This window comes from Dreissena polymorpha, chromosome 7, assembly GCF_020536995.1.
Source record: "Dreissena polymorpha isolate Duluth1 chromosome 7, UMN_Dpol_1.0, whole genome shotgun sequence".
Lineage (NCBI taxonomy): Eukaryota > Metazoa > Mollusca > Bivalvia > Myida > Dreissenidae > Dreissena > Dreissena polymorpha.
This window is the reverse complement of record NC_068361.1, coordinates 9,588,352-9,615,615: the sequence shown is the minus strand read 5'-3', so window position 1 is coordinate 9,615,615 and position 27,264 is coordinate 9,588,352. Positions and strand designations below refer to the sequence as shown.

At 35.9% G+C, this 27,264-nt stretch overlaps 1 protein-coding gene across 2 annotated transcripts in view; it reads left to right on the top strand.

Annotated features, from left to right (window-relative positions):
• The window catches only part of LOC127838395 (influenza virus NS1A-binding protein homolog A-like), a 63,462-nt gene that overhangs the window by 25,498 nt on the left and 10,700 nt on the right, over positions 1-27,264 (top strand). For both annotated transcript variants that reach the window (XM_052366111.1, XM_052366112.1), the window contains exons 3-8: positions 688-1,048; positions 7,759-7,883; positions 12,620-12,748; positions 14,862-14,980; positions 23,697-23,816; positions 27,029-27,179. In XM_052366111.1, coding sequence (XP_052222071.1) covers positions 708-1,048; positions 7,759-7,883; positions 12,620-12,748; positions 14,862-14,980; positions 23,697-23,816; positions 27,029-27,179 — 985 coding nt within the window. In that variant the 5' untranslated portion in view covers positions 688-707. The remainder of the gene's footprint in view (positions 1-687; positions 1,049-7,758; positions 7,884-12,619; positions 12,749-14,861; positions 14,981-23,696; positions 23,817-27,028; positions 27,180-27,264) is intronic.

The following is a 27,264-nucleotide window of genomic DNA, read 5'->3' as shown; positions in this document are numbered from 1 at the left end:
TTAAATCTGCTTTAATGTGTGAATACTGTAGGAAAATAGTCCTCTTATGTCCTCAATCTTTCAATCATTTCTAGCAATTGTTGTCTAAAAATCATGCTGAAAAATCCTTTAAACATGTAAGATTATTGTTTTTATCTAAATTTTAAAATTCAGATACCGCAGTAATGCCTTTAGGAAAATAACATTATAATAAATTTGAAGTGGGAACTAAATTTGATCTTGAAATTTAATTAAATAAACACAATTTTCCTCATGATTGTGAAAATTAAATGTAGGAATTGTGATGCACTGTGATTTCACTTAATAATTAATATAATCATTATATTACAATTGATTGTTTTCTTGTAAACTGCAACAGAAGATGAGATATTTCTAAAATAAAAGCAATTTGTAAATACTGTCCAGCGTGACATATTACATTGAAACATGCTTGGGAATATCTCTGTCAAGACAAAGAGGTGGCCATGATTCATCTGAACTACTAGCTGCCATGACAAGAATCTGTCTTCCACCAATCTGGATTTGTGAACTTTTACATATAATAAATTAATATTATCGTAATATAAAAAATAAAAAAAATCCCTAAAACTTCAACAGGAGCTAAGGTTTCTCTATTTAAAAAAACATGTTTGGGAATATCTCTAGGTCACAAATTAATTTAAAAACAATGTTTCTGAATATCTCAAGGTTACAAGAAAAAGCCGGCCATGATGCACCTCAACGGCCTAGAAAAGAACCTGTCGTCCACGAGCCTGGAAGAGATGGAGGAGCCGGAGAAAGAACCAATCGTGTACGAGGACGCCAAACACACGACCAACGTCCTCAACTCGCTACGCCAGATGCACAAACGGGGCCAGTTCTGCGACGCAACGTTGATCGTGGGCGAGCATGAGCTCGGAATACATCGCGCCGTGCTTGCTGCGTCAAGTCCCTACTTTTTCCAGTTGTTTGAGAGTTCAGACACGGACGACAGTCTGCGTACGTTCAAGTTGAAAGGCGTCCAGTTTGAGCGGTTTAAGCCACTGCTTGATTTCATGTACACTGGAAGGTAATTTTTTCCGATTGGGCCAGTATTGGTAGTTTTTCTAATTTGGAAAAGAAATCTCTGCTTTAGATGAAATATAAATTCTTGTCTATATGCCCCTTAGAAAACAGAAATTGAAGAAAATGTTTTCCTCCTTGACATTTATTAACATGTTTTGTATAAGCCAGTTAAATGGCAAGGTTAACTTCTGCACTATATAACATACATTTTACATGTGTGGACATGATGGTTTTTCTGTCAGTTAAAATGCCATTAATGACTAGATTTCAATAGATGGCTGCCTTAGGATCCACAATATTTAGACTATGATGTTTCTGTAATTGTATATTTGACATTGATGTCTTGTTTATTGTAAGCCACTGCTGGATTTTATGTTCATTTAAAGGTTTGTTGGAGATCCAAATGCTACAAAGATGTAAATACTTGTTAATTATTGGAAAAAAAATGTTTGGGGTAAAATTCAATCAAATGATGACCCATTTTGTTATTTAGTTGTTGGCCATGCAGTGATTTTTTATGCCCCTGAAGGAGGGCATATAGTGATCGGACGGTCCATCCGTCCGTCTGTCTGTCTTTCGGGCACACTTTGTGTTTAGGTTTTGCGTTTAGGTTTCGAAAAATGCTCATAACTTCTATGTTGCTTCAGATAGCAACTTGATATTTGGCATGCACGTGTATCTCATGGAGCTGCACATTTTGAGTGGTGAAAGGTCAAGGTCATCCTTAAAGGTCAAAGGTCAAAAAAACAAATCATAGGGAAGTAATAAGCTTCAAAGGGAGATAATTATCTGAACCTGCCAAATGATAAAAAAGATTTTTTTAAATCAAAGCGGTGCAGAAGGTGGCTTTGTGTTTCTGACAAAAACATGTCTTGTTTTCACCATTTTCTGTGATTTTTTTGTCTGAAATTACAACCTCTTACAGGCTGTTTCCCAATTCCAAAATTTTTTCACCAAAAATCTGACCAAAAATGACCCCAAAAGTATTCTCTAACAAGTTATAGGCTTAAATTCCTTATTTAATTCCAATCTCCATGTTCTGTCCGTCCTGGCCACCTGCTCCTCCTACACTGTTAGCACTAGAACCTTGAAACTTACACACATGGTAGCTATGAGCATATGTGCTACAGTGACAGTGACGGAATTTTGATCTGACCCCTCTGTCAATAGTTATGGGGGTTGGGGTGGGGCCGGATCAGAGATTTTCTTGCGACCGGGATTCTAAAAAGGCTTATAACTACTATGTCCCTTCAGATATTGCTTTCATATTTTATATGCATGTGTATCTAGACAACACCTATCCATGCGCATACAATTTTTTTGCCCCTGTGACCGTGACCTTGAACTTTGGGTCAGTTTTGAGGTTTCGAAATCTGCGACCGCGATTCTAAAAAGCCTCATAACTCCTGTGTCCCTTCAGATATTGCTTTCATATTTGGTATGCATGTGTATCTAGACAACACCTATCCATGCGCACACAATTGTTTACCCCTATGACCTTGACCTTACACTTGGTGTCAGTTTTCAGGTTTCGAAACCTGCGACCGCGATTTGAAAAAGGCTCATAACTACTGTGTCCCATCAGATATTGCTTTCATACTTGCATGTGTATCTGGACAACACCTTTCCATGCGCATAAATTTTTTTTACCCCTGTGACCTTGAACTAAGGGCCAGTTTTCAGATTTCTAAATCTGTGACCGCGATTCGAAAAAGGCTCATTACTACTGTGTCCCTTCAGATATTGCTTTCATATTTGGTATGCATGTGTATCTGGACAGCACCTTTCCATGTGCATAAACAGTTTTACCCCTATGACCTTGACCTTGAACTTGGTGTCAGTTTTCAGGTTTTGAAATATGCGACCGCGATTCAAAAAAGGCTCATAACTACTGTGTCCATTCAGATATTGCTTTCATATTTGGTATGCATTTGTATCTGGACAACACCTTTCCATGCACATACAATTTTTGACCCCTGTGACCTTGACCTTGAACTTTGGGTCAGTTTTCAGGTTTCGAAATCTGTGACCGCATTCAAAAAGGCTCATAACTACTGTGTCCCTTCAGATATTGCTTTCATATTTGGTATGATAGTGTTTTTCCCAGGCCATTTTAGCGTGGCGAAAAGCCACGCCGCCCTCCCGGATCGCCACGCTGCCCTTTTCAAAGGCAAATTTCGCCATGCGCCCTTTTTTTCAAAGGCAAATTTCGCCACGCGCCCTTATCGATAACATCTTTATTGCCTTACGATCTAACTTGGTCCGCAAAATCAGCTTCCTTGATTGTCTGTGACGCTCCGACTGTGCTTGATTTACTCGAGAGACGTCAACGTCTAATCGACTATATTAATTGAGCAGATTTAATCTATAAAAGTGCTCGATTTATAGGTAGGTCTTACTGACTGCTTCAAAGCTGTGAATTAGTCATGCGTGAATAACCCCGTGTCAGTATCAATTGATTATGCCGGGGGCTATGTTATCTTTGGAGACTTTTGATGAAAAACTCAATGTTATTCTCGTGGCAATTGTGCATTGCATGCATTATTCAGTTATATCAAAACATATATTTTTACGCATAATTACATTTAAAATCACAAACAAATTTATTCTTTATCGTTTTCGTCTTTAAGATAATTAGATCTAATTATTGAAAAAATTACTGAGACTTATACTAATTTAACAAAATGCGAATCCCGTATACGATTTAAGGTTGCTATGCGCACCTGTCGCTTACATCATTTGACATTTTATCAACATGGCGGACTATACAGAATTAAATTGTGACTCGGCAAAAATGGCAAATAACGTCGTAAAAGATCGAATTAAAGATGGAGATTATACATTAAGAAGGAATTAATGAAATGTCTGTGATAATCAACGATGCATAAAAATGTTTTAGATAGCAACAACATTATTTATTTATTTGTAATCTACTCCGTGGATGTATGTCGCGGAAACGAGTGTTTGCATATTGTTAGCGATCAATTTACTCGCAATGTTATTTTAAACATCTGTCGAGATTATTGTTAGAAAATGGGATAAGACAAACATGGTTTCATTTATATGTTAGTGGATCTGTGTATAATCAGATTCATATGCATATATTGCTTTATTATGTTTGTCGTGCTGTACAGTTTATTGAAACAGCATGGAACTTTAATGTACATTGCAAGGTAAATATTATTAATATAAATCATAGTAAGTTAACTACATCTATTACCATTAAATGTGCTTGTTTATATGTTATTTTTTCCACAACTGCTTCTGATGCGATTACATGTTTCCCCGTAATTCAGGTATTCAGGGAACGTTTTTTCCCTTTTTTGCCTAAACTGCGCGCTAAAATGCCCTTTTTGAAAGTAATGCGCCATGCCCCTTTGCCCTCCTGGGAAAAACACTATACTATGCATGTGTATCTGGACAGCACCTTTCCATGTGCATAAAAAGTTTTACCCCTATGACCTTGACCTTGAACTTGGTGTCAGTTTTCAGGTTTTGAAATCTGCGACCGCGATTCAAAAAAGGCTCATAACTACTGTGTCCATTCAGATATTGCTTTCATATTTGGTATGCTTGTGTATCTGGACAACACCTTTCCATGTGCATAAAAAGTTTTACCCTTGTGCACTTGACCTTGAACTTTGGGCCAGTTTTCAGGTTTCGAAATCTGCGACAGCGATTCGAATAAGGCTCATAACTACTGTGTCCCTTCAGATATTGCTTTCATATTTGGTATGCATGTGTATCTGGACAACACCTTTCAATGCGCATAACATTTTTGACCCCTGTGACCTTGACCTTGAACTTGAGGTCAGCGTTCAGGTTTCGAAATCTGCGACCGCGATTCGAAAAAGGCTCATACCTGCTGTGTCCCTTCAAATATTGCTTTCATATTTGGTACGCATGTGTATCTGGACAATACCTTTCCATGCGCATTAAATTTTTGACCACTGTGACCTTGAACTTAACTCCGCATTTAGTTTTTGAAATCTATTATGTGGTTATCTCTGCTGTCTGTACGTCCTACCGTCCTGGCCACTATCCCCTACTACACTATTAGCACTAGACCCATGAAACTTACACACATGGTAGCTATGAGCATACCGTATGTGCCACAGTGCACAGTTTGGAATTTTGATCTGACCCTTGGGTCAAAAGTAATGGGGGTTGGGGTGGGGCCGGGTCAGAGATTTTCACTCATTTTTATGTCCCCCACTATAGTAGTGGGGGACATATTGTTTTTGCCCTGTCTGTTGGTTGGTCTGTTGGTTGGTTGGTTTGTGCCAACTTTAACATTTTGCAATAACTTTTGCTATATTGAATATTGCAGCTTGATATTTGGCATGCATGTGTATCTCATGGAGCTGCACATTTTGAGTGGTGAAAGGTCAAGGTCATCCTTCAAGGTCAGAGGTCAAATATATGTGGCCAAAATCGCTCATTTTATGAATACTTTTGCAATATTGAATATAGCAACTTGATATTTGGCATGCATGTGTATCTCATGGAGCTGCACATTTTGAGTGGTGAAAGGTCAAGGTCATCCTTCAAGGTCAGAGGTCAAATATATGTGGCCCAAATCGCTTATTTTATGAATACTTTTGAAATATTGAAGATAGAAACTTGATATTTGGCATGCATGTGTATCTCATGGAGCTGCACAATTTGAGTGGTGAAAGGTCAAGGTCATCCTTCAAGGTCAGAGGTCAAATATATGTGGCCCAAATCACTTATTTTATGAATACTTTTGCAATATTGAAGATAGCAACTTGATATTTGGCATGCATGTGTATCTCATGGAGGTGCACATTTTGAGTGGTGAAAGGTCAAGGTCATCCTTCAAGGTCAAATATATGGGTCAAAAATGCTCATGTAATGTCACTTCTGCAATATTGAGGCTAGCAATTTTATATTTGAAATGCATGTGTATCTCATGGAGCTGCACATTTTGAGTGGTGAAGGGTCAAGGTCATCCTTCAAGGTCAAACGTCATACAGGGGGACATTGTGTTTCACAAACGCATCTTGTTTAAGGTTATTTTACATTAACTTCTTCATTTCTACGCCCATTTACTTCAAATTGATACTGAACATCTCTTATGACAATACGCTCAATCTCAACTATGCATGACAGGGTTCCCAGCCAACCTGGAAATCAGGGAAAACCTGGAAAAAGACTTTCACTTTTTCCAGTCAGGGCAAAGTCAGGGAATTTGAGAAAAGTTCCTGAAATCAGGGATAAATCAGGGAATTTTGTTTGGTCAGACTCTCCAGACTTGTGTCGAAAAGTCCATACAATTAAAACAGCAAATTGATTCCTCTGCATGGCTATGGTGGCTTTGTAGTATACATGTAGCTTATTGTACTATAAGTAAATACTTACTTCCTTTTCTCTTTCTCTCTGTTTAAAATCACATAAATATAATACATGTTATTGTCTGCAACTGCTTTTTATTGAGGGTGTCTAAAACAAGTAAATAGGTGGAAATAATGACCCTGGAATTTTTATTTTCCATCAGGGAAAAATCAGGGAATTTTGTTCATAATAAAAACGGTGAACCCTGCATGACCCCATTACCAACCTTCTGGTGCCCCTGGGTCAAACATGCGGCCTGGGGATACGCGTTGGCCTCTGCAGCGCCATTTCTAGTTCCTAATTGAATTCCAATTCCTCAAGAAATTAAAATGCAACTTAAGATATTCTCCATAATTTGTAGATGTGCTAGACACTAAATGTTTGGTTTATTATCTCTGACAAGTTATAGGTTTTAGGGACATAAGAAAATAAAACCACTCTTATCTTCCAACTTTTGAACCAGCCTTTAGATTCATGCTTCATTATTTTGTATGCAGCTAGCTGGCTTTAGTCCCAAAAGTAGAGCATTTTCTGTACTTGAAATATGATAACATTTAAACATGATCAGTTACAGATAATGTACAACAGTTGAATGGCTTTGACCGAGGTTTATATGTTGTAAAGTTATGCTTGAAATAGGAAAGTGTGTCACTAAAACAGCTGATTAAACTGTTTTTTTTTAAGAGGGAAACATGGCATGTTTGTTCAATCTGGAATAAACAGTAAGGCTACCAGTGCCCCTTTTTTTAGGCTTCAGATATACATGTAGAGACATTGGGGATTTCTTGATACCAAGTCAAATCTTAACCCTTACAGTGCGGGAACCGAGTTGTGAAGGCCTTTGCAAACAGTTTGGATCCAGATGAGACGCCACAGAACGTGGCGTCTCATCTGGATCCAAACTGTTTGCTATTCTGATAGTATTCTTTGGAAAAAAATCGAAGAAAATGCTAATTTTAGAAATTCAGCAGACAACATTTTAGCAGACGACATATTACCCAGCATGCAAAGGGTTAAGAAAAGTGTTGTTACCGCTCTTTAAGGTTTTTTTTGTAGCTCAATCTTGATGAAACTCTAATCAGAATGTTTATCTTGACAATATCTAGGCAGATTGTGAATATGAGTCACAGATGTCCAAAAACTAGGTCACTCTGTCAAATCTTAGAAAAACCTTATAATCACTCTAGAAACCACATTAATCACTCTAGAAACCACATTAATCACTCTAGAAACCACATTAATCACTCATGCTGATGAAACTTGGACAGAGAGTTTATCTTGACAAAATATGGGCTATGTTTGAATCTTGGTCACATCAATAAAAAAATCCAGGTGAAATCTTCGAAATCTGTTTTGCAGGCTCCAGGTGGCCCAGGACATGGTAAAGGCGGTCTACAACCTTGCGCAGGACCTGAGAATCGCGTCTGCCAGCCAGGCCTGCGTCGAGTACCTCACCACCAGCCTCACTCCAGACAACTGCCTAGGTATCCACACCTCAGTCCTCCTCCACATGCCACAGTTACTGCCCTTTGTTTGGTTTTCGCCCTCTTCGCCCCTCCCCTTTTTCAGTGATTGCGCAATGTAGGAGTGTAAGGAGAATTGGGGGCAGGGCTATGTATTAGAGAGGCGAACAAACATTTTGTGGCAGTAGTGTGTGGTCTTGGGGTCAATGCAGGTCAGGCAGGTCTCATGTGTACACAGGCTATAGGCAGTTGAAGTTGAAAACAGCATTTCTGTCTGGGGTTTACGTTTGGAGCGGCAGGAAGTTTGTGTGGGGTTTACAGGCAGGCGTTCATGCAGCTGAAGGCAGACGATGGAAGCTGGCGGATGTTTTGTTATGGCTGTGGTGGCGCTAACTTCTGCAGCAGTTAATTAAAAAGGTATGAATGATTCTGAAGTAATTTTTTTTTCAACGGCACATGTATTTTCTCTTTAATTTGTAATCTTGTTTCGAAAAGCCAAAAGCGAATGAATAAATTTTTAGTTTGTGTAACCTTGTGTCTGAGACTGCTTTTTCTGGTCATATACCAGTAAATTTTGGTTTCTTTGTTTAAGTAAGAATTTTGTAGTTATGTGTATCGAGATTGCTTTCCTATTGTATGCATGGCCTATTGCTAGTTTCTGTTTCAAAAAGGTGAGTAAAACTGGTTTAAAATAAACAGATTTAATTCATAACTCTTTGAAAAGCTTTTCTGTGAATACAGATTTACCTTTATCATAAATTAAGCTTTTATATAATCAGTCTTTGTATCAGTTTTATTCCAAATAATCCTTGTGATATTCCTAATTAAAGATTTCATTTATCAAAGTCATAATCCTACATCATGGGATTAAGAACAGACAAAAAGGTAAGCGCAAACCTTGTTGAGCTGCAGTTAAAATTAAGACCTACACATGTAATATTAAGGCACTGATGTAGTGTAATTGGTTTTTGAAAACCGTTAAATAAAGAGTAAATGTTAGAATGTAACATAGTTTTAATTCACTGACCAGATACCTGATCAGTAGCCTACAGATGCTTGTTTGTTTTTTCAATGCATTTTGATGTACATGCCATTTGTTGTGTTGCGATAGCAACGGTTGCTATGCAAGATTTCTTTATTTACAGGTGTTTGACACCTCTTGTGGACTGCTACCTATGCTGATAGGAGGTTTTCTTTGTTGACATAAATATTTTGAATGAGAATTATATCTATAAAACAAATGCTTATTACTTTTTACATTTAAACAGTCATAATTATGTAAAACAATGTGTGTGTTATAACAATGACATTGTACTTTATTTTGTGACTGAAATTTTAATATTCAATCTGTCTTTATTGTGTTGATCCAAAAAAAATGTCATTGATTTATCGTTTTTCATCTACCAATAAACATATGATGCATATGACTGGATAATACCACTAGGGCTTACAGCCCTTTTAGTTGATCTTTAAGTTAATCCCTTCCCGCTCAGATATTTGAAATATGTCCTTAAAACTCCTCCTTAATAAAAAATGTTTCTGTTCTCTAAAGTACTGTACCTTTTTATACAAATGTTGAGTTTTCAAAAAACTGAAGATTGCGCAATGATGTCCTAATATTGCATCTTCCATCCTAACCTCCATAAAGGAAGAATCCAAAATCATAGCTTGACACATACTTCTGTTAACTCTATGTTAACCCTTTTCCACTCAGAAGCAAAGTGAAAAAGGCTTTGTGCAAACAGCATTAAACCAGAACAGCCTGCAAGTAACTCAGTTTGTTCAGGTTTTATGCTGTTTGCTAGCCAACTCATCAGTATCTTAGGATTTGAAATGAAACCTTTCAAACTTGAATAGATTAAGAAAGGACTAAAATTTAATGTGATTTTCTAAAGGACTCAAATGCATCAAAATGCGTTTCTTAGTGGTAAAGGGTGAACCATGTATCTGGAACTGAAAGTAATAGCCCCTGGGTGATTTTTGTTTCAAAGCCTGCAAAAGAAAAATGTGATACAAGGGAGAATACAATTGCCTGCAATGTGATACAAGGGAGATAACTGTTATACAGTTGTACATGTACTTTAAAATCTAATGTTATTTGAACATACTGAAGTTTAAACCTGTATTTGACACATTGTGATTTATGCACATTTAGAAGTAGATCCCAGTTTGGCATGCCCCCAAATTTTTTTATAAAATCAACAGAAAATTTTACAAATGTTCTTTGAACATGAAATCATTATGCAATTTATTATAAAACATAACTGTACTTAGTTAAAATGATTGATATTCAATTGTTTAATAATCACTTCAAATGTTGAGTGCTAAATTGATCATGCAAATGGTATAAAAACATTCAGGCCATTTTGCGATAGGATTTCAATGTATGCAATCTTAAAGTGAAAAAACATCTGGGCTCTACCAAAAGCTCTGATTGTTTGCCACCACATTTAACATAGGCGTAGGGGTCAAGCTTTATAACATTGAATCGTATTTAGAATCCTCAAGCAATTATAGCAATTGTACACTTATTCCTTTAAATTTTAGTGTTGACATTTAGAGCACATAAAAATAGTGTGTAGCAACTGGCGAAGTCACGAATTGAACCTTCAATACAGTGCAAACAAAAAAATCAAATTGGGCACGTTCCCAAAATTTGTTTAAAGAGCAATACACATAAAACAACATAATTTAAGAGTGCATCCAAATGTTTTTGTTTTAATCTTTAATTTGTATCTGTGGTTTCAAAACAAGACTAAGATCCTGTTTAGGATATGAACAGTCACTGTTAAAATATTTTGATTGCTAGAACAGGATGAAGTAAAATGATAATTTTTATATTTTCGTATAAATATGGATAATCTATTAATATTTTGAAGTGTGAATAATATGATAAGAATTTGAAATCTCATAATGGTTGTATAATGCGACTTCAATGCTTCAAAGCAAATGTCATATGTTGATATAGCTATGCCCACTGTTCAGCCTTCTATTGTTGTTCAGATCTCCTCATATCAGACAGTTTACCTTTCTTGTATGCTTTTTTTAATCGAATAATCAAAGTGCAGACAATGTGTGCCAGAATTACGTCTAAGTAACCCATGATTGTTTATCAAATTTACTCAGGAAATCAAAAGTTATGGCCCTTCATTTCACTAAAATAAGCTCTTTCACCATTTAAGTTATCTTAAATTATCTTGTGCCAACATTTATTTTGTTGTTGTCACTAACCAGCCCCATTGACCTAGGAATTGCTGAGTCATCAGCCTTTAATAATCTGATATTTGCCTTTTGGTTGTTATGTCATTTTAAGTTCAACAGATTTTATAAGAACATTACCAAACTTGATGTAAATATGTGGTTTGAGTATATTATATGATTTTCAGTTGAATCTAAAATTGTATTGGTGAAAAAAAAAATTTGGTATAAAACAGAGAAATTGAATGAAAAACACACACTATTTTTCCATCAATAACATCGGTTTAGCAGTGTAGGTTACCTTTCCTGACAAATAAAATGCTTGCAGAATATCACTTATTTCAATGACATTATATTTTAGATAAATATTACGTTGAGCCATTTTTATTCCCCCCGGTAGGGTGGCATATAGCAGTTGAACTGTCAGTCTGTTTGTCTGTCTGTCTGAAAACTTTAACATTGGCCATAACTTTTGCAGTATTGAAGATAGCAACTTGATATTTGGCATGCATGTGTATCTCATGAAGCTGCACATTTTGAGTGGTGAAAGGTCAAGGTCATCCTTCAAGGTCAAAAGTAAAAAAAATACAATCCAAGGGAAGTAATAAGCTTTAAAAGGGAGATAATTTCTAAACCTGCCAATTGATATATTGAAATTTTATTTCAAAGCGGCACAATAAGGGGCATTGTGTTTCTGACAAACATCTCTTGTTATATTTTATTTGATGTACTTAAAGTATGAAATAAAAAGTTGTTTATTTCAAAAAAGGAAATTTGCTCTTTTTTGGTAACTGATAGAATATTTATTTTACTAGTGGGCATAGGAAAAGTATATTTCCTTTCATGGCTGTGCCACACGTGAACATATGGTGTTCTATATCCACTTTTAAAATAAAATTTGCTCATATACTGAAATCAAGCAAAGCTCAGAAATCACATGGACTCAAGTGGGGGTATTTATGGTTTACAATAAGCTCTTGTCAGTGAATCACACGTCAAAACCTGTTGAAAAAGAGTACAAAGAGTGAATCTGTCATTTAGAATTTGCGTGGAGAAAATAAGAGTCTCGCTCTGGGAAAAGGGGGCTGCAGTCCACACAGGCTTATCAGGGACAACACTTTCTGCTTTAACCCTTTGAATGCTGGGAAATTTGTCTTCTGCTAAAATGTCGTCTGCTGAATTTCTAAAATTAGCATTTTCTTCGAATTTTTTTCAAAGAATACTATCAGAATAGCAAACAGTTTGGATCCTGATGAGACGCCACGTTCTGTGGCGTCTCATCTGGATCCAAACTGTTTGCAAAGGCCTTTAAAATTCGGTTCCCGCACTGAAAGGGTTAAAAGGTTTTTTTGTTTATAGGAAGTCTCTACTTAGCAAAAAATCAAGTTTTGGGTAAAGTGCCGTCCCTGATTAGCCTGTGAGGACTTGGGACTGAACAGGCTAATCTGAGACAACACTCTACGATCATGCATTAAGCCCTGTTTTCCCAGCGGGAGGCTAAAATATTGCACGTCGGTGGAATTGTGATCTTCGAACTGATATTTTGTGTGATCTTTCAGGTGTTCGCTCCTTTGCCTCGGAGGAGACTTTCAGAGAGAACGTTACGCAGTACATATCTGAGAACATCCTGGAGGTTACAAACAGCAAGAATTTCTATGGGCTCCAAAAAGTGTCATTGGAGATAGTTGGTAAATTCATTGATTTAAATTTCATTGTTTGTAAGATGATGTTGAAAACCATTTGTTATTAATATCAAGTGGTCCAATGCTTAGTTGAGAATTTTATTTTGAAGGGTGTTTTTGAAAGTTCAATTGCAACATTTGTTATAGATATATATCATATAGTATCAATAATATAAGGCTATATAGTTGGGTATATTTAGGTGGAATAAAAGACACATACATTCTCACATGTCTTTTTGGTTAATTTTTAGCTCGGCTGTTTTCGGAGAAAACCCAAGGTATTGTCATAGCCAGCTTGTCGTGTCCGCCGTCGTCCGCTCAAACCTTAACATTTTGTTAAGGTTTTGAACATTGCTACTAAAATAAAAGTGCTTCCACCTACAACATTGAAACTTCATATGTAGCTGCACCTTGATGAGTTCTACACACCATGCCCATTTTTGGGTTACTAGGTCAAAGGTCAAGGTTAGGGTTGCAACGAATCCAAAAAATTTGTTCAGATCCAAATCAAAATCCAAATATGGTTTCTTACAGTTTTTCAGATCCGGATCCCTCAGATAACAGAAAATTAGAATTTTCTGTCTAAATTAAAGTAATCAATGTTTTAGAAGTATAATTTGACTAAAAAACATTAAACATTTATTAACAAAAAAACATAATACATTTCTCGTTTAACATTGTAGCGATGTCCAAATAAAACGAAACCTTAACACTTATTCACTTAATGGTTTGCTCTTTAAAATACACTTTTCACTGTTCATAAGTTTGATGTTTGATTTCACAAAAATTAACCTATCAACATTGCCCGGGTCCAGGCAAGCCCTATGAGCACTGACAGGGTCTCCTGCTGTGGAGAAGATTCTCTCACTGGGCACAGGTTCCTTGCATCACAAGATAGCATTTAAACTTAGTATATGACGAAACATGCTTTCAAGACAATACATTATGCAGGAACACAATTTGACAGGTTGCGAATTTATGCAAAATTTACCTGAATCACCTTCTAGCCGCACAGGATCCACTACCATTGTTTTTAATACAACTTAGAAAGATGATAAGGGTTGAAAACTTACTTATTGCCATTAGGAATTGCATTTGTAATTTGTAGATCCTCCATGATTTCGAATTAGTTTTGCTTTCGGGGCTCATTACGAAATGTCCAATGACAATAAAAGCCTAAGGATCTCGAATGATCAGCTATTTGATTGTCACTCGTCAATAAATATTGACTATTACACGTATGATTTATCTTCTGAACAGAACCAGTCTGTATAAAAAAACAATACTTGTGAAAACAGCGCTAGGTTACATACAACTATGAAAATAAATATCCGGAACCGAACTTTTCAGGGGTGGATCCGATATCATCTGATATTTCGGTTACCCGTTGCAGCTAAGGTCACTGTGACCTCTAAACAAATTTTTTTTAATTTTGACAAGCTTTCGCAGCCAAGCGTGGCACTCTTTATGCGGTGCTCTTGTTTATGCCCACAGTAGGGTGGCATATAGAAGTCGCACTATCTGACTGTCTGTTCGTCACACTTTTGCGTTTAGGTTTTGAAAAATGCTCATAGCTCATGTCCCTTCAGATGTAACCTTCATATTTGGTATGCATGTGTATATGGACAAGGCCTTTCTATATGCACACAAATTTTGACCCCCTTGACCTTGAACTTACAGTCGGTGTTTAGGTTTCGAAATCTGTGTTTATGTTTCGAAAAAGAATTTTTCGGGGGCGTTTGTCTTCCGATGGAGAAGGTTCTTGTTTATTTAAGAATTTGTTTTTATTTCCTAGACCTCTAAATAAATAATGTTTAAAAAGAACCCTTCATTTGTAACCTAAACTCTGACCCAGAGGCTAACTGAGTCTGTTTCCTGGGAAGAACCAGTAGTATTAGCCGCATTCTGAGAAAACAGGGCTTAATGCATGTGCGTAAAGTGTCTTCCCAGATTAGCTTGTGCAGTCCGCACAGGCTAATCAGGGACGACACTTTCCGCTTTTATGGTATTTTTTGTTTCAAGGAAGTCCCTCCTTACTGAAAATCAAGTGGGCTCATCTGGGACGACACTATGCATATGCATTAAGCCCTGTTTTCTCAGAACTAGACTCTATTTCCAGTCCCCAATGAGCACCGCATCAACTCTGCCAGCAATGAGGAGGTGATGGAGGGGGTGCTGGAGTGGCTTAAGGAGAAACTGCCAGACTTCAAGAACAAGATAGAGGCCCTTTCAGAGGATGTAAGTGCAGTGTTACCATTCAACACGGTGTTATACATGTACATATATGTCAAAAGCCGGGCGTTGTTGGGTTTTTTTTATGTCTGGAAGTTTGGCTCAAGCACAATCTTCCTCACATCTGAAACAAATTCACCCTCAAGTAATTAAAATTCATAAAGCTTTCCTAAAAAATTAAAATGAAATTCCTGTTCAAGCCTGTTTTTTTCCTTCGTATATCCCATCACCTTTGTTGGGGTATACTGGATTCACCATTCGATTTGTCTGTCGCGTAGCACATTGTTTGTCATGTTGCAAACTAGTTTCCAGTTTTCTAAAACAAGTAACTTTCCATGTGTGTTGTTAATAATTGTAGGTGTGCAAGACCTAATGTGGCTGCATTATTTGCAGAGTAATATACCCTAAATATTTTTATGCTCCCGGTAGGGTTGCATATAGCAGTTGGACTGTCAGTCTGTCTGTCTGTCCGTCCTTCTGTCTGTCTGAAAACTTAACATTGGCCATAACTTTTGCAATATTGAAGATAGCAACTTGATATTTGGCATGCATGTGTCTCATGGAGCTGCACATTTTGAGTGGTGAAAGGTCAAGGCCAAGGTCTTCCTTCAAGATCAAAGTAAAAAAATACAATCCAAGGAAAGTAATAAGCTTTAAAAGGGAGATAATTTCTAAACCTGCCAAATAATATATTGAAAATTTATTTCAAAGCGGTGCAATAGGGGCAATACATCTCTTGTTCATTCTTACATCATTGTGTGAGATGCAATATTTTTTTCTGAATTGCATTCTTGAAATTTTGAATACTTGCATCTTAACCCTTTTCCACTCAGAACCAAAGTGAAAATGGCTAATTGCAAACAGCATAAAACCAGAACAGCTGCCAGTAAGCGATTAACTCTCAGTCTGTTCAGGTTTTATGCTGTTTGCTTCTCATCAGTATCGAAGGGTCGGATGAAGCCTTTAATACTTGCATCTAGTAAGACAGTCTTTAATTAACTTATAAAGGGGCTACGGACGCATCAAAATATGTATCTGTGGTAAGGGTTAATACATTCGTATTGCATTATCAGGGGTGTCAATTGTCACAAATTGTCAGAGCCCACTCCCTCGAACCCTATTTGTTATTTTGCATTTTATGTCATATACACTGTGACATGTTTATACAATACTGTCGGAAACACCGCTTATGTATTTAGTATTCTAAATTTTTTAGAAAGAACGACGAAAATTTAATTGCCAAAAAATACTGCATCTGAAATTAAATTGTAAAGTAACTAGCAAATATAGTATATATGTATAATTTGGTTAAGATTTTGCTTTATGCCTTTGCACTGCTTTTCTCTGCGTATCAATCTCTTACAACCTTTCAAGATTGCTGTTTTACAAAGTTGACTTATGATTATCTGAGGTAGCAAGATTGTAATCAGTCACCATTCTCATCCCTGCCATTGGCTTACCAATAAGAAATAAACAAATAAAATACCAGTTAACCCCCCCCCCCCCAAAAAAAAAAAACCCTGCTGATTTACATGATCGCACAATCGCTTGTGCAAATACAGATTCCGGTAAAAAAAATGGACAATTGACACCCCTGATGATGGTCAGCCCAAAATTTGTCGCCCTTTGTCTTTTTTTGCCTGCACAGGACCAAAATAAATCCGTGTTGCTTTTCTACAAAATGAAACAATCCTCACAATTTGATAACATTTGGTTTGAATTAGAAAACAACATAATAAGAATATGAGTGGATTGATGGTCATCATCAAGTAGCACATATCACACACCTAGGAGAATGAAACATCCTTTAAAAGTCTCCAAGCATGACATTAAATCTGCGCAATTTTTTATGTAGTGACCAAAATATGAATGTATCAACATGCCCCTTAGTATACTGGTTTTGGAACTGTGCTAATAGAACTGATTGATATAGTGCACTTTTAAGTCATAGTTAACTGATACAGTTAGGCTGTATCAACCAGCCTTGATGCATCTGTGTCATGATGATTTTTCCAACTTCTTACAGAAAGACTGGTTCCTTTTGCAGGAGGCATCCAATGTTGTATTCGGCATAGGTTAAGCATACTTCCACACATTCCATGAGGATTAAACACGGAATAATGAGGAAGTGTGGATACCTTAGACCCATAGATTTCACTGTGCTGTCTTTCTATCTGAAATGAGCATACATTCATACATTCCATGAACATTTTACAACATGGAATAGCATGAAAGTGTGGGCACTGCAAACAGTGTTTGTCAATGTGCTTCCTATATTCCTTCTGTCTGTTCAGTTGTAAGTTCATTTCAAGATGGTCATTTGGACAGAGAGAGCAAACTTACAGACTTTCCATGTTTCTTACTCATGGAAAGCATGCAAGTGTGGTCCCTGCATCCATGTTCCTAACATAATTTTCCATTTTCCCTTTCATCCTTTCCTTATTTAGTCATATCTATTCCATTCCAGCAGAAGATGTGACATAATTTTGCACAAAATTGCAAGTATTTATCCTCAAAAGCCTCATTTCATTCACACTAGGCAATACTTACATCATCCAATCAAAATCATGCAAAAATCATCCAAATGTGATGAACACCACCATTAGCCAATGAAAATCCAGTATGCAAATGAGTTGCCACTTGCAGTGGATTATGGGATGCTGGAAAAGATATGCAATAAACAGGATGTTTGCTTATCTGACAATTTGCTAATTGGGGGCCAAAAGAACTTAGGGATTATATGCAGGGGTCTTGTGAGATTAAAGGGTGTCATAGCAGGGGTACTTTGCTGTTAGTGGTTGACACTTAGGGGACTAATTTGCAGGAAGTCTGGCTGGACATGCAATGTTTATTGTTTAACATGTGTTACATTTGATCTTAAACAAAGACAGATAGTAAAATAAGTTTTAAAAAATTACCCTTTTGGAACAAAAGATGTTTTCTTTTTTCTTTTCATGCTTTCTTATATCTTTATTTTATAATTCAGAAGCAAATGTTGATTATTTGGTTCTTTATTATGTTCAATTCCATATAAGTCAGTGGTAAATAAACAGAACTTTGGATTTTTCACTTTGTTATTAAGTAAAACAGTTGAAAGTGATTATAATTTTACATGCTCTAATGCTAACAAGCTTTGCTATATCGTTTTTCTGGAAACATGGTTTATCTTTGGTATAAAACAATAAATTTATAGCTGGACTGGACTCCTTTGATTTTGTTTTTTACAATTATGTAACTTGAATTAAGTAGAAAATATACTTAGGGAAATGGGTGGTCAGGTTGTAAATGATTATTTAAAATGCATATTTATTTATTGAAAAAAAAATCAGGATACATTTTTTTGAATAAATATATGAATATCTATGGGAAAAAAATATGGATAACAAATTAATATATGAAAAATTTGTAGCAACATTTTTTAAAAATATTTTAGACAACATATCACATTAAGAATTGAAATTTGTTTCCAAGGTACATGTATAGTCATTAAGATTTTGAGTGTGATTTGATAATTGCCCCAGTCCTGTCTTTTTCAACAAAAAAATAGAATTATTTGGAAATCTGAAAATGTAATGTAAATCGGGCCATGGCCCTTAGCATTGGGAAATTTCCTATTGTTTTTACTAATATTGGGATATTTGTGTTTATTTTATTTTTGCTAACAAATCCTTTATAGTCAGGGGTGTTTTTCATCCTCCCTTCAGCTGATTTCCTCCCTTTCAATGTTTCACTTATTTAATGATGTGTTGTTAACTTTGCTGGATCTGTTCAAATGAAGAGTTAGGTAGGGTAGGGCATCGTGATATTTTAATCAATATAAACTAATAATTGTAAAAAAATACATTATTTAATTTTAGAACTTTTCTTTTTTTCATGATATATAGCAATCTGGTTGACCATCCCTTTAAATGCATTGAATAATTTTCTGTTGACAGTGCCATTTAGATATCTATCCAAGTGTCATTATGTTGACAGTGACAAGTATAAGCATTTAAGTTTATTGGTAAATACTGAATTGTAAATAAACAAACTTATGTCACTGGCCACTTTAACCTCTTGATGGGTCATGACCCTTCAGAAATGAAATATACTGTAACTGAAAGCAAATTCATGAATGTCAAAGATGTTTATTGTTATAATGTAATATTAAATGTAAATACATAAATAAATACCTTATCATGACTATCGAAGCTTCTGCATCAATAAATGGGCCCATTTGCTATAATTAATTCAAAAATGAATTATAACAACAGTTCTTATACATAATTTTTTTTAGATTTATGTGTGAATGCATAATGCGTGGTATTTTCCTTGATATTCATGAGTGTTTAAAAAAAAAAATACTTATTTTTTTAACTCAAGAAAATAAAAGTGATTAAAAAAATAATTCAAATGCTTTTTTAGAAATTTTGCCTTCATTTTTTCAATCTACTATTTAAAAAATATTGTTTGCTTGTATTTATTCACTTGATGCAGGCAGCTTATATTTATATTCCCATATGTCATTTAATTGATATTTTATAATATATATTTTCATGTTAAATGTTGAGAAAATATTTTTGCATGTTTGTTCCAATCTTTGCGCAATATCTTTCAACATTTGACAAGAAACTGTGATTCCAAAAGATTTAAAAAAATCACAATGTTAAGATACAGGTTTTTGTCCTAGGGGCTTTTGTCCGAAAGGGCTTTTGTCCTACACTCCAAAAAAGTAGTACCAGCAAGCAACGCCTTTATCTTAACAGTGTGATTTTTTTTTTATCTTTTGGAATGTTATTTCAATAATGCTTGCATCAGTTGGAAAACAAATACATTAATCTAAATAAAAAAAAACATAACAATAGTTGTATTCATATAAAAGTTCAGTCCCTCTCTTTTGTAACATTAAGCATGAAACATAAAACAAAGGAAATATTACAATTAACAAAGTGCTTTCTGGCCCTCAGGCTGCAGCCTGGTATCAGCTGGTCCAATCTGTCAGAACTGCAGCCATAAGTGTGCCCACATGCTGTGGCCACTGGCCCAAAGTGATGATCCAGATCAGAGATAAGAGGCAAAAGCCACCTGCTTATCAGCACACTGGCTGGGTACAGATTATCTGTCCCTGGCACAAGCATGTGTGAAATAAGCTGATAATTGATGGTGTATGTCTGAATGTTTGTTTTGGCATCCCATTGTTCCTGAAGTCTGATGGTCCCAGATTATTAAAACAATATATACTTTTTGTTGTATCTGCTTTAACAAAGTAAAAGAAAAAAGTCATTAACAACTTGTGAACATACGGCCGGTACACCTCTTTACTCAGCACATAACAGTTTGGAAAAAGATTTTCGCACCTTCATTTAATTATATAAAAGGTCCTTTAATGTACCGGCTATTGTAGATAATGATGAGAAGTTGTGTCCTGATCGGCGCCTTTGCGGCTCGTGTGAAGTTATGTACAGTTTTGTTTAATTGCATTAGCACTTCCGAATGTAAATGTTACCGCAACGTTGAAATATTTGTGCAGTGTAAATTCTATTTTGAGTTGACTCTTTTTGTCAATAAAAAGGGCGTGAAAATTATGCAGCATAGAAAGCGTGGGTGTATTGAGCGTTGTAACAAGCACACAACTAGTCAGGGGATTGATGCATGTTCGAAGGGAATATTTCATCAAGTCTATATATAGTCACTTATGCCGAAATTTATTTGATACAAGAGAAAAAATGGCAAGGTTTGTGTTAAAGAAATTATTGAGAGCTTTTATCGTTAATAGTCGGGATTTCACTATCTCTGCGGGAAAGACTTACCACTTAGGAAGGGGGTTTATTCCGCCTCTCTGAAAACACGAAGGGGGTTTATTCCGCCTCTCTGAAAACTCGAAGGGGGTTTGTTCCGCCTATGCAAAACGTGAAAGGGGGTTTCTTCCGCTATGCCGTTTTTAGGGAAGGGGGTTTCTTCCGAAGGGGGTTTATTCCGGTAATCGTTAAACTCAGTTTTTCACCTAAGCTGACCTTTGTAAGCGTCCATTGAAATTTGAATAAAATATTCCGCCAGTTGACCAGAAACTTTTTGAAATAGAAAACGTGCAATCTACAAACAGTTATCACATTTACATTATTAAGTAATTTATTTGACTTTCTATTTTGTGATGTATAGGTTATGAAAAGGGATGCACAAATGCGTTTTGTAATGAATAATGTTTACTGTGTGTTTAGCATGAAACAATTTTATCGCCAAATTAAAAGACGTTATGGTGTTGCTAATGTTCTGGGGTATTATGCCCAAATCAGCCAATGGAATGAATGGAGTGTATTCATTCGGGTCGGCAGGCGTTATGTAAAGGTCATTTAAGGTGAAAAGCATGGTTAAACATCTAAGCCAAAAAAATTCACAAAGCTTTGTACAAGTTAAGGTCAAGATTAAAATATAATGCATTGAGTAATGTCAGACTATTTCATGGTAAAAATTGGATGAATGCTAAAAAATATCAGAACAGAATAATATTTGAAGGGAAAAAACATTGTATTATTATTTAAACACTTTTCTTTAATACATTTAACTAGTAATTTGTTTTAATCTTAAAATTAATGATGTGGTCCTTGACAAATATGTGAAATTATTAAAACTGGTTGCTATTATCAAGTATAGTACAAAAGCTCTTGACAAAGGTTATCTAACCAGCTCATAATGAGCTAGTAGCATTTATTGTGAACAACCTTTCTGTATACCATGCAATGAGTACTTTACTGTTAAGCAAATGCTTATTGATTGCAACAACCTAGAATGTATTTGTGATAGATATTTTAAAATTAAGTCACTGAGACAGAGCTTTTCCAAATAGTGCCCCCTGTGTATTGAATTTTTAAGTAGTTAAATATGTACAACAAAATCCAGTGTATATTGCATTATTGATTTCATTATCATCATTTGTAAACCGCATGATCTGTATGTGTTGAGATGCTGTAAAACCCAAATGTACAAATAATTAGTTACACCTTTTAGAATTTGGTCTACAAATCCACCTTTTTTATTGGAACATGTATGGTATAAGAAATAATTTCTTTAAGCATTAAAGTTCCAGTCATTTTAAAAGAGATAGGAAATCTGATCTTTCATACTTTCCATAACATTCTACTGAATTCACGTTGTTTTGTGTGCAAAATAACACAGAATATATATTTATGTGTATAAATAGTGTTTATAATCCCCCCAAAATGGTGGAAATAATCAAACGATGCATTTAATGAGCATAAAATACACTTGAGAAGGGTGTGGGCAGACATACATATACAAATTTGTTATCAAACAAGTATCATTAGTAATGAGTTAGAAATTTATAGGAGCACTCTATTCATCTGTACCTACCATAAATTCCACCAACACAGTTAGTGATTTTAGAGAAAAAAAAACTGCACTTCGCAAATTTTTTTTGTTCTAATACTTTGATGTGAAACCAATCAGACTCTAATTTATGGCACGCCTGAACCACAAAAAAGAGAAAAACTAAGTTTAAGTAACTTAAACTTAGTTTTTCACTACTTAAACTCAATTTAAGTAACTTAATTCGAATTAACGCTACTAAATGCATTAAGTAGTTAAGAAGAGTTATTTTCTATTTATGTGAGAAAAATGAATTAAGCAGAGAAAAACTTAGTTTAACTCGTTAAGTGCGCCCGAACAACAAAAATTGATTTTAATTACCGTTAAGTTACTTAAATTGCATTTAACGCTGCTTAAAATTAATTTAAGTGCTTTCGCATCGTTAATTGTATTTAATTATTACTTAAGTAATAAAATTTTTACTTAAGTTGAATTATTAATTATCGTTAAGTCAAAACTCGCGTCCGAAAATAAGCATATGAAACAAGCGTTTTGATTGGTTGTCAGGTTTGTTAATAAATTCAGGCTTAGGTCTTCCGGATCATTAACTGACCAATCAAAACAATTCGACTTTACAACTTAAGTAAAATTCCTTACTAAAGTTGAATTCGTGTAACTAAAAACATATTTTAAGTAGAAAAACCTATTTTAACGCAACTTAATTGAAAATAGTACAATTGATAGAGAAAATCCTTGTTAAGTTGAATTAATTCAACTTAAGTAAGAAAATTACCATTAAGCACCGTTAATGCATTTTCGGTGTTTTAATTAGCGTTAACGCCGCGGGAACCACAAAAACTACTTAAATTCATTTTAAGCAGCGTTAATTCGAATTAAGTAACTTAAATTGAATTTAAGTAGAGAAAAACCTAGTTTAAGTAACTTAAACTTAGTTTTTCTCATTTTTGTGGTTCAGGCGTGCCATACTAATTCCCCCTTGGTTTTATTATTTACAATTCATAGTTTTTTCTGTATTTCTTTTATGTCTTGGGTTGGTTGTCCGAGGATTGATTGTACATTAATAGAAATATGCAACATATAACTAATAAATACCACTATTTTTTTTATGAACTGATAACTTAAATCTTACGGTGCCATGATAATATGCTGTCAAGGGTTAGCTCCCATTGTTGAAGTGTCTTAGAGGTCTCTACACAGAGATAACGTACTGGTTCTACGCATAAAATGTACTTGAGAGCATCTCAATAAGCCTCAGGCTTTTGTTGCAATCGAGCTTAAATAACAAATTAAGCTAAAACTAACTCAATTCTTCATCTTTTAATTCAGAGACATAAAAACTCGAGATCTTTTCAATCACAAAAATAAAATATGGTAACATTTTTAACAATCTTCATTTCAGACTATCCTCCTGTACCTGAACTCCAACAACACTGTGACAGACTGCAATGATGTAGAAGATGAGGTAGTCCAGGAAAACGAACTTGTACAGGACTATAAGAAACTCACCCGTAAGAAGAAGGTAGGAAGGGACTGATTGTGTATGTGTGTTAGTTTATGAGGTCCTTGGGCACCTGTGGCTGCATAACTTGTGGACTCGAAGTGTGTCCCAGCACTCCTAGGTAAGTAAATGCATCAAAACAAAATTATCATCAAAAGTTGGGAAGAACTTTGAAGTAAAGCTGCAATTTTTAACCAGGTTTTCCGAAGGAAAAAACTGGTTATTAGATTGGCGAATGCGGGCGGGCTGGCGGGCGGGCGGAACAAGCTTGTCCGGGCCATAACTATGTCGTTCATTGTCATATTTTAAAATCATTTGGCACATTTGTTCACCATCATTGGACGGTGTGTCGCGCGAAATAATTACGTCGATATCTCCAAGGTCAAGGTCACACTTTGAGTTCAAAGGTCAAAATTGGCAATAAATGAGCTTGTCTGGGCCATAACTATGTCATTCATTGTGAGATTTTACAATTATTTGGCACATTTGTTCACCATCATGGGACGGTGTGTCGCACGAAAGAATCACGTCAATATCTCCAATGTCAAGGTCACCACAACTTAAAATAGATTTATTTTGAAACAAACTTACAAAGGGGGTTAATTTTGTTTGTTCATTTCAAAAGTTCAGTTTGAGTTGTCTCCCTTAATCAGAATTTTTTTCACAATGAAAACCTGGTTTTGTGACAATTTTGTCCCTTGTCAGCTATTTAGTTGCTAAAGAATTTTCAATTTTGGTGTGGACTTGTGTTGTGCTGTGAAGCCAGAGTACCCGGAGGAAGCCCCACCTGTACGGTATGGCGACCAGCAACCAAACTCACATGCCTCCGAGAACGGAGATTGAACCCGGGTCACCTAGGTGAGAAGTACATGTTCCAACAACTGCGCTAACTCGACAGCCCAAGAAAAATCTCACTGTCTTGGGAAATTGATGTTCTTTTATTTTGCTAACAAATACTTTACCGACAATTGAGAATAAAAGTTTTTTTAACATATATATTAGCTTAAGTTCAACTTATGGAGCTGGATCGAAAAATCAACTAAATGTTGAAAATGTACCCCCCCCCCCCAAAAAAAGGAAGTTATTTGTGAAAATATACTTTTTAGCTCATCCATTTTTTTTTTTAAATTATGAGCTATTGTCATCACCTTGGCGTCGGGGTCGGCATCCGGTTAAGTTTTGCGTTTAGGTCCACTTTTCTCAGAAAGTATCAATGCTATTGCATTCAAACTTGGTACACTTACTTACTATCATGAGGGGACTGGGCAGGCAAAGTTAGATAACTCTGGCGTGCATTTTGACTGAATTATGTGTCCTTTTTATACTTAGAAAATTGAAAATTTTGGTTAAGTTTTGCGTTTAGGTCCACTTTTTTCAGAAAGTATCAATGCTATTGCATTCAAACTTGGTACACTTACTTACTATCATGAGGGGACTGGGCAAGCAAAGTTACATAACTCTGGCGTGCATTTTGACAGAATTATGTACCCTTTTTATACTTAGAAAATTGAAAATTTTGGTTAAGTTTTGTGTTTAGGTCCATTTTATTCCTTAAGTATCAAAGCTATTGCTTTCATACTTGCAACACTTACTAACTATCATAAGGGGACTGTGCAGGCAAAGTAATGTAACTCTGACTGGCATTTTGACAAAATTATGTGCCCTTTTTATACTTAGAAAATTGAAAATTTGGTTATGTTTTGTGTTTAGGTCCATTTTATTCCTACAGTATCAAAGCTATTGCTTTCATACTTGCAACACTTATTTACTATCGTAAGGGGACTGTGCAGGCAAAGTTATGTAACTCTGACTGGCATTTGGACGGAATTATGGGCCCTTTATACATAGAAAATTGAAAGTTTGGTTAAGTTTTGTGTTTTGGTCCACTTTACCCCTAAAGTATCATAGATATTGCTTTCATACTTGGAACACTCACAAACTATCATAAGGGTACAGTAAAAGGACAAGTTGCATAACTCTGGATGTCATTTTTACGGAATTATGGCCCTTTTTTTACTTAGTAGCTTTGAATATATGGTTAAATTTTGTGTTTCGATCCACTTTACTTCTTAAGTATCAAGGCTATTGCTTTCAAACTTCAAAAACTTTCATGCTATCATGAGGTTACTGTACCTGGCAAGTTTAATTTTACCTTGACCTTTGAATGACCTTGACTCTCAAGGTCAAATTATTAAATTTTGCTAAAATTGCCATAACTTCTTTATTTATGATTAGATTTGATTGATACTTTGACAAAACTACTCTTACCTGACATACCACAATAGACTCCACCGAACCATCGCCCGTGCCCCCCCCCCCCCTTTCACCTCCCCTATTTTTTTTTTTTTTTTTTTTTTATTAAGATTATCTCACAAATGACCACCACACCCTCACACTTTACCCCCCCCCCCCCCACCCCACCCCCTCCCCAATTTTTTATTTTTTAAACGGTTAAAAAACAAAACTATTTATTTTGATTATTATTTTATGTTTGAAATACCGTCCAACCATCGCACCCAAGAATCCCCCCCCCCTTCCCCCACCCGAATCCCCCCCCCTAATTTTTATTTTTTTGTATTTTTTTTAAGATCATCTCACAAATTACCACCACACCCTCACACTATACCCCCCCCCCCCCCACCTCACCCCCCCCCAATTTTTTTTTTGAAACGGTTAAAAAACACAAATATTTATTTTTATTATTTTATGTTTGAAATACCGTCCAACCATCGCACCCAAGAATCCCCACCCCCACCCCCCCCCACCCCCCCACCCCCGATTTTATTTTTTTTTCCCGCATTTTTGGAAGATAATGTAATAAATGTCCACACCCCCACACAATGCAGCCCTCTTCACTCCACCCCTCCCTCCTTTGTGATTGAAAATGAGAGTCCCTTCACCTTTAAAAAGAAAATAGATGAGCGGTCTGCACCCGCAAGGCGGTGCTCTTGTTTAGATAAGGAATGGGGCCAATTGTTGACCTCAAATTTGACCTGACAAAGAAACACTGATTTATGTCAAATGTATGCCCAACCAGACATAGTCCACCCTTTATAATAATTTTGTCAGGCAGAAAAATGCCATTCCGGGGGTATATTCAACCCTGGACAAAAAAATTCACACTGCCCATTTTCCACCCAGGGCAGTGAGGTACTAGATACTATTTATGGTTATGATTGCACATTCTTTAGGGCAGGAAACATCGTACCAATTCCTGATTTCTCTCATTTCAGAGTGGAATGCCGCCAAAGGAAGTGAATTCTAATGGTAGTAACGGCAGTGAACAAGAGAGTGCATGCAAGGCCATATACCACAAGTTTAGCATTGACCCGTACAGTCCCAAGGAGATGGAGTGGTCCATCATAGCATCCTACAAGACCAAAGGTGGGATGGTGTAGAAATATGTGAGCCCAAGGGAAAATGGGGCTTAATGCATGTGTGTTAAGTGTTGTCCCAGATTAGCCTGTGC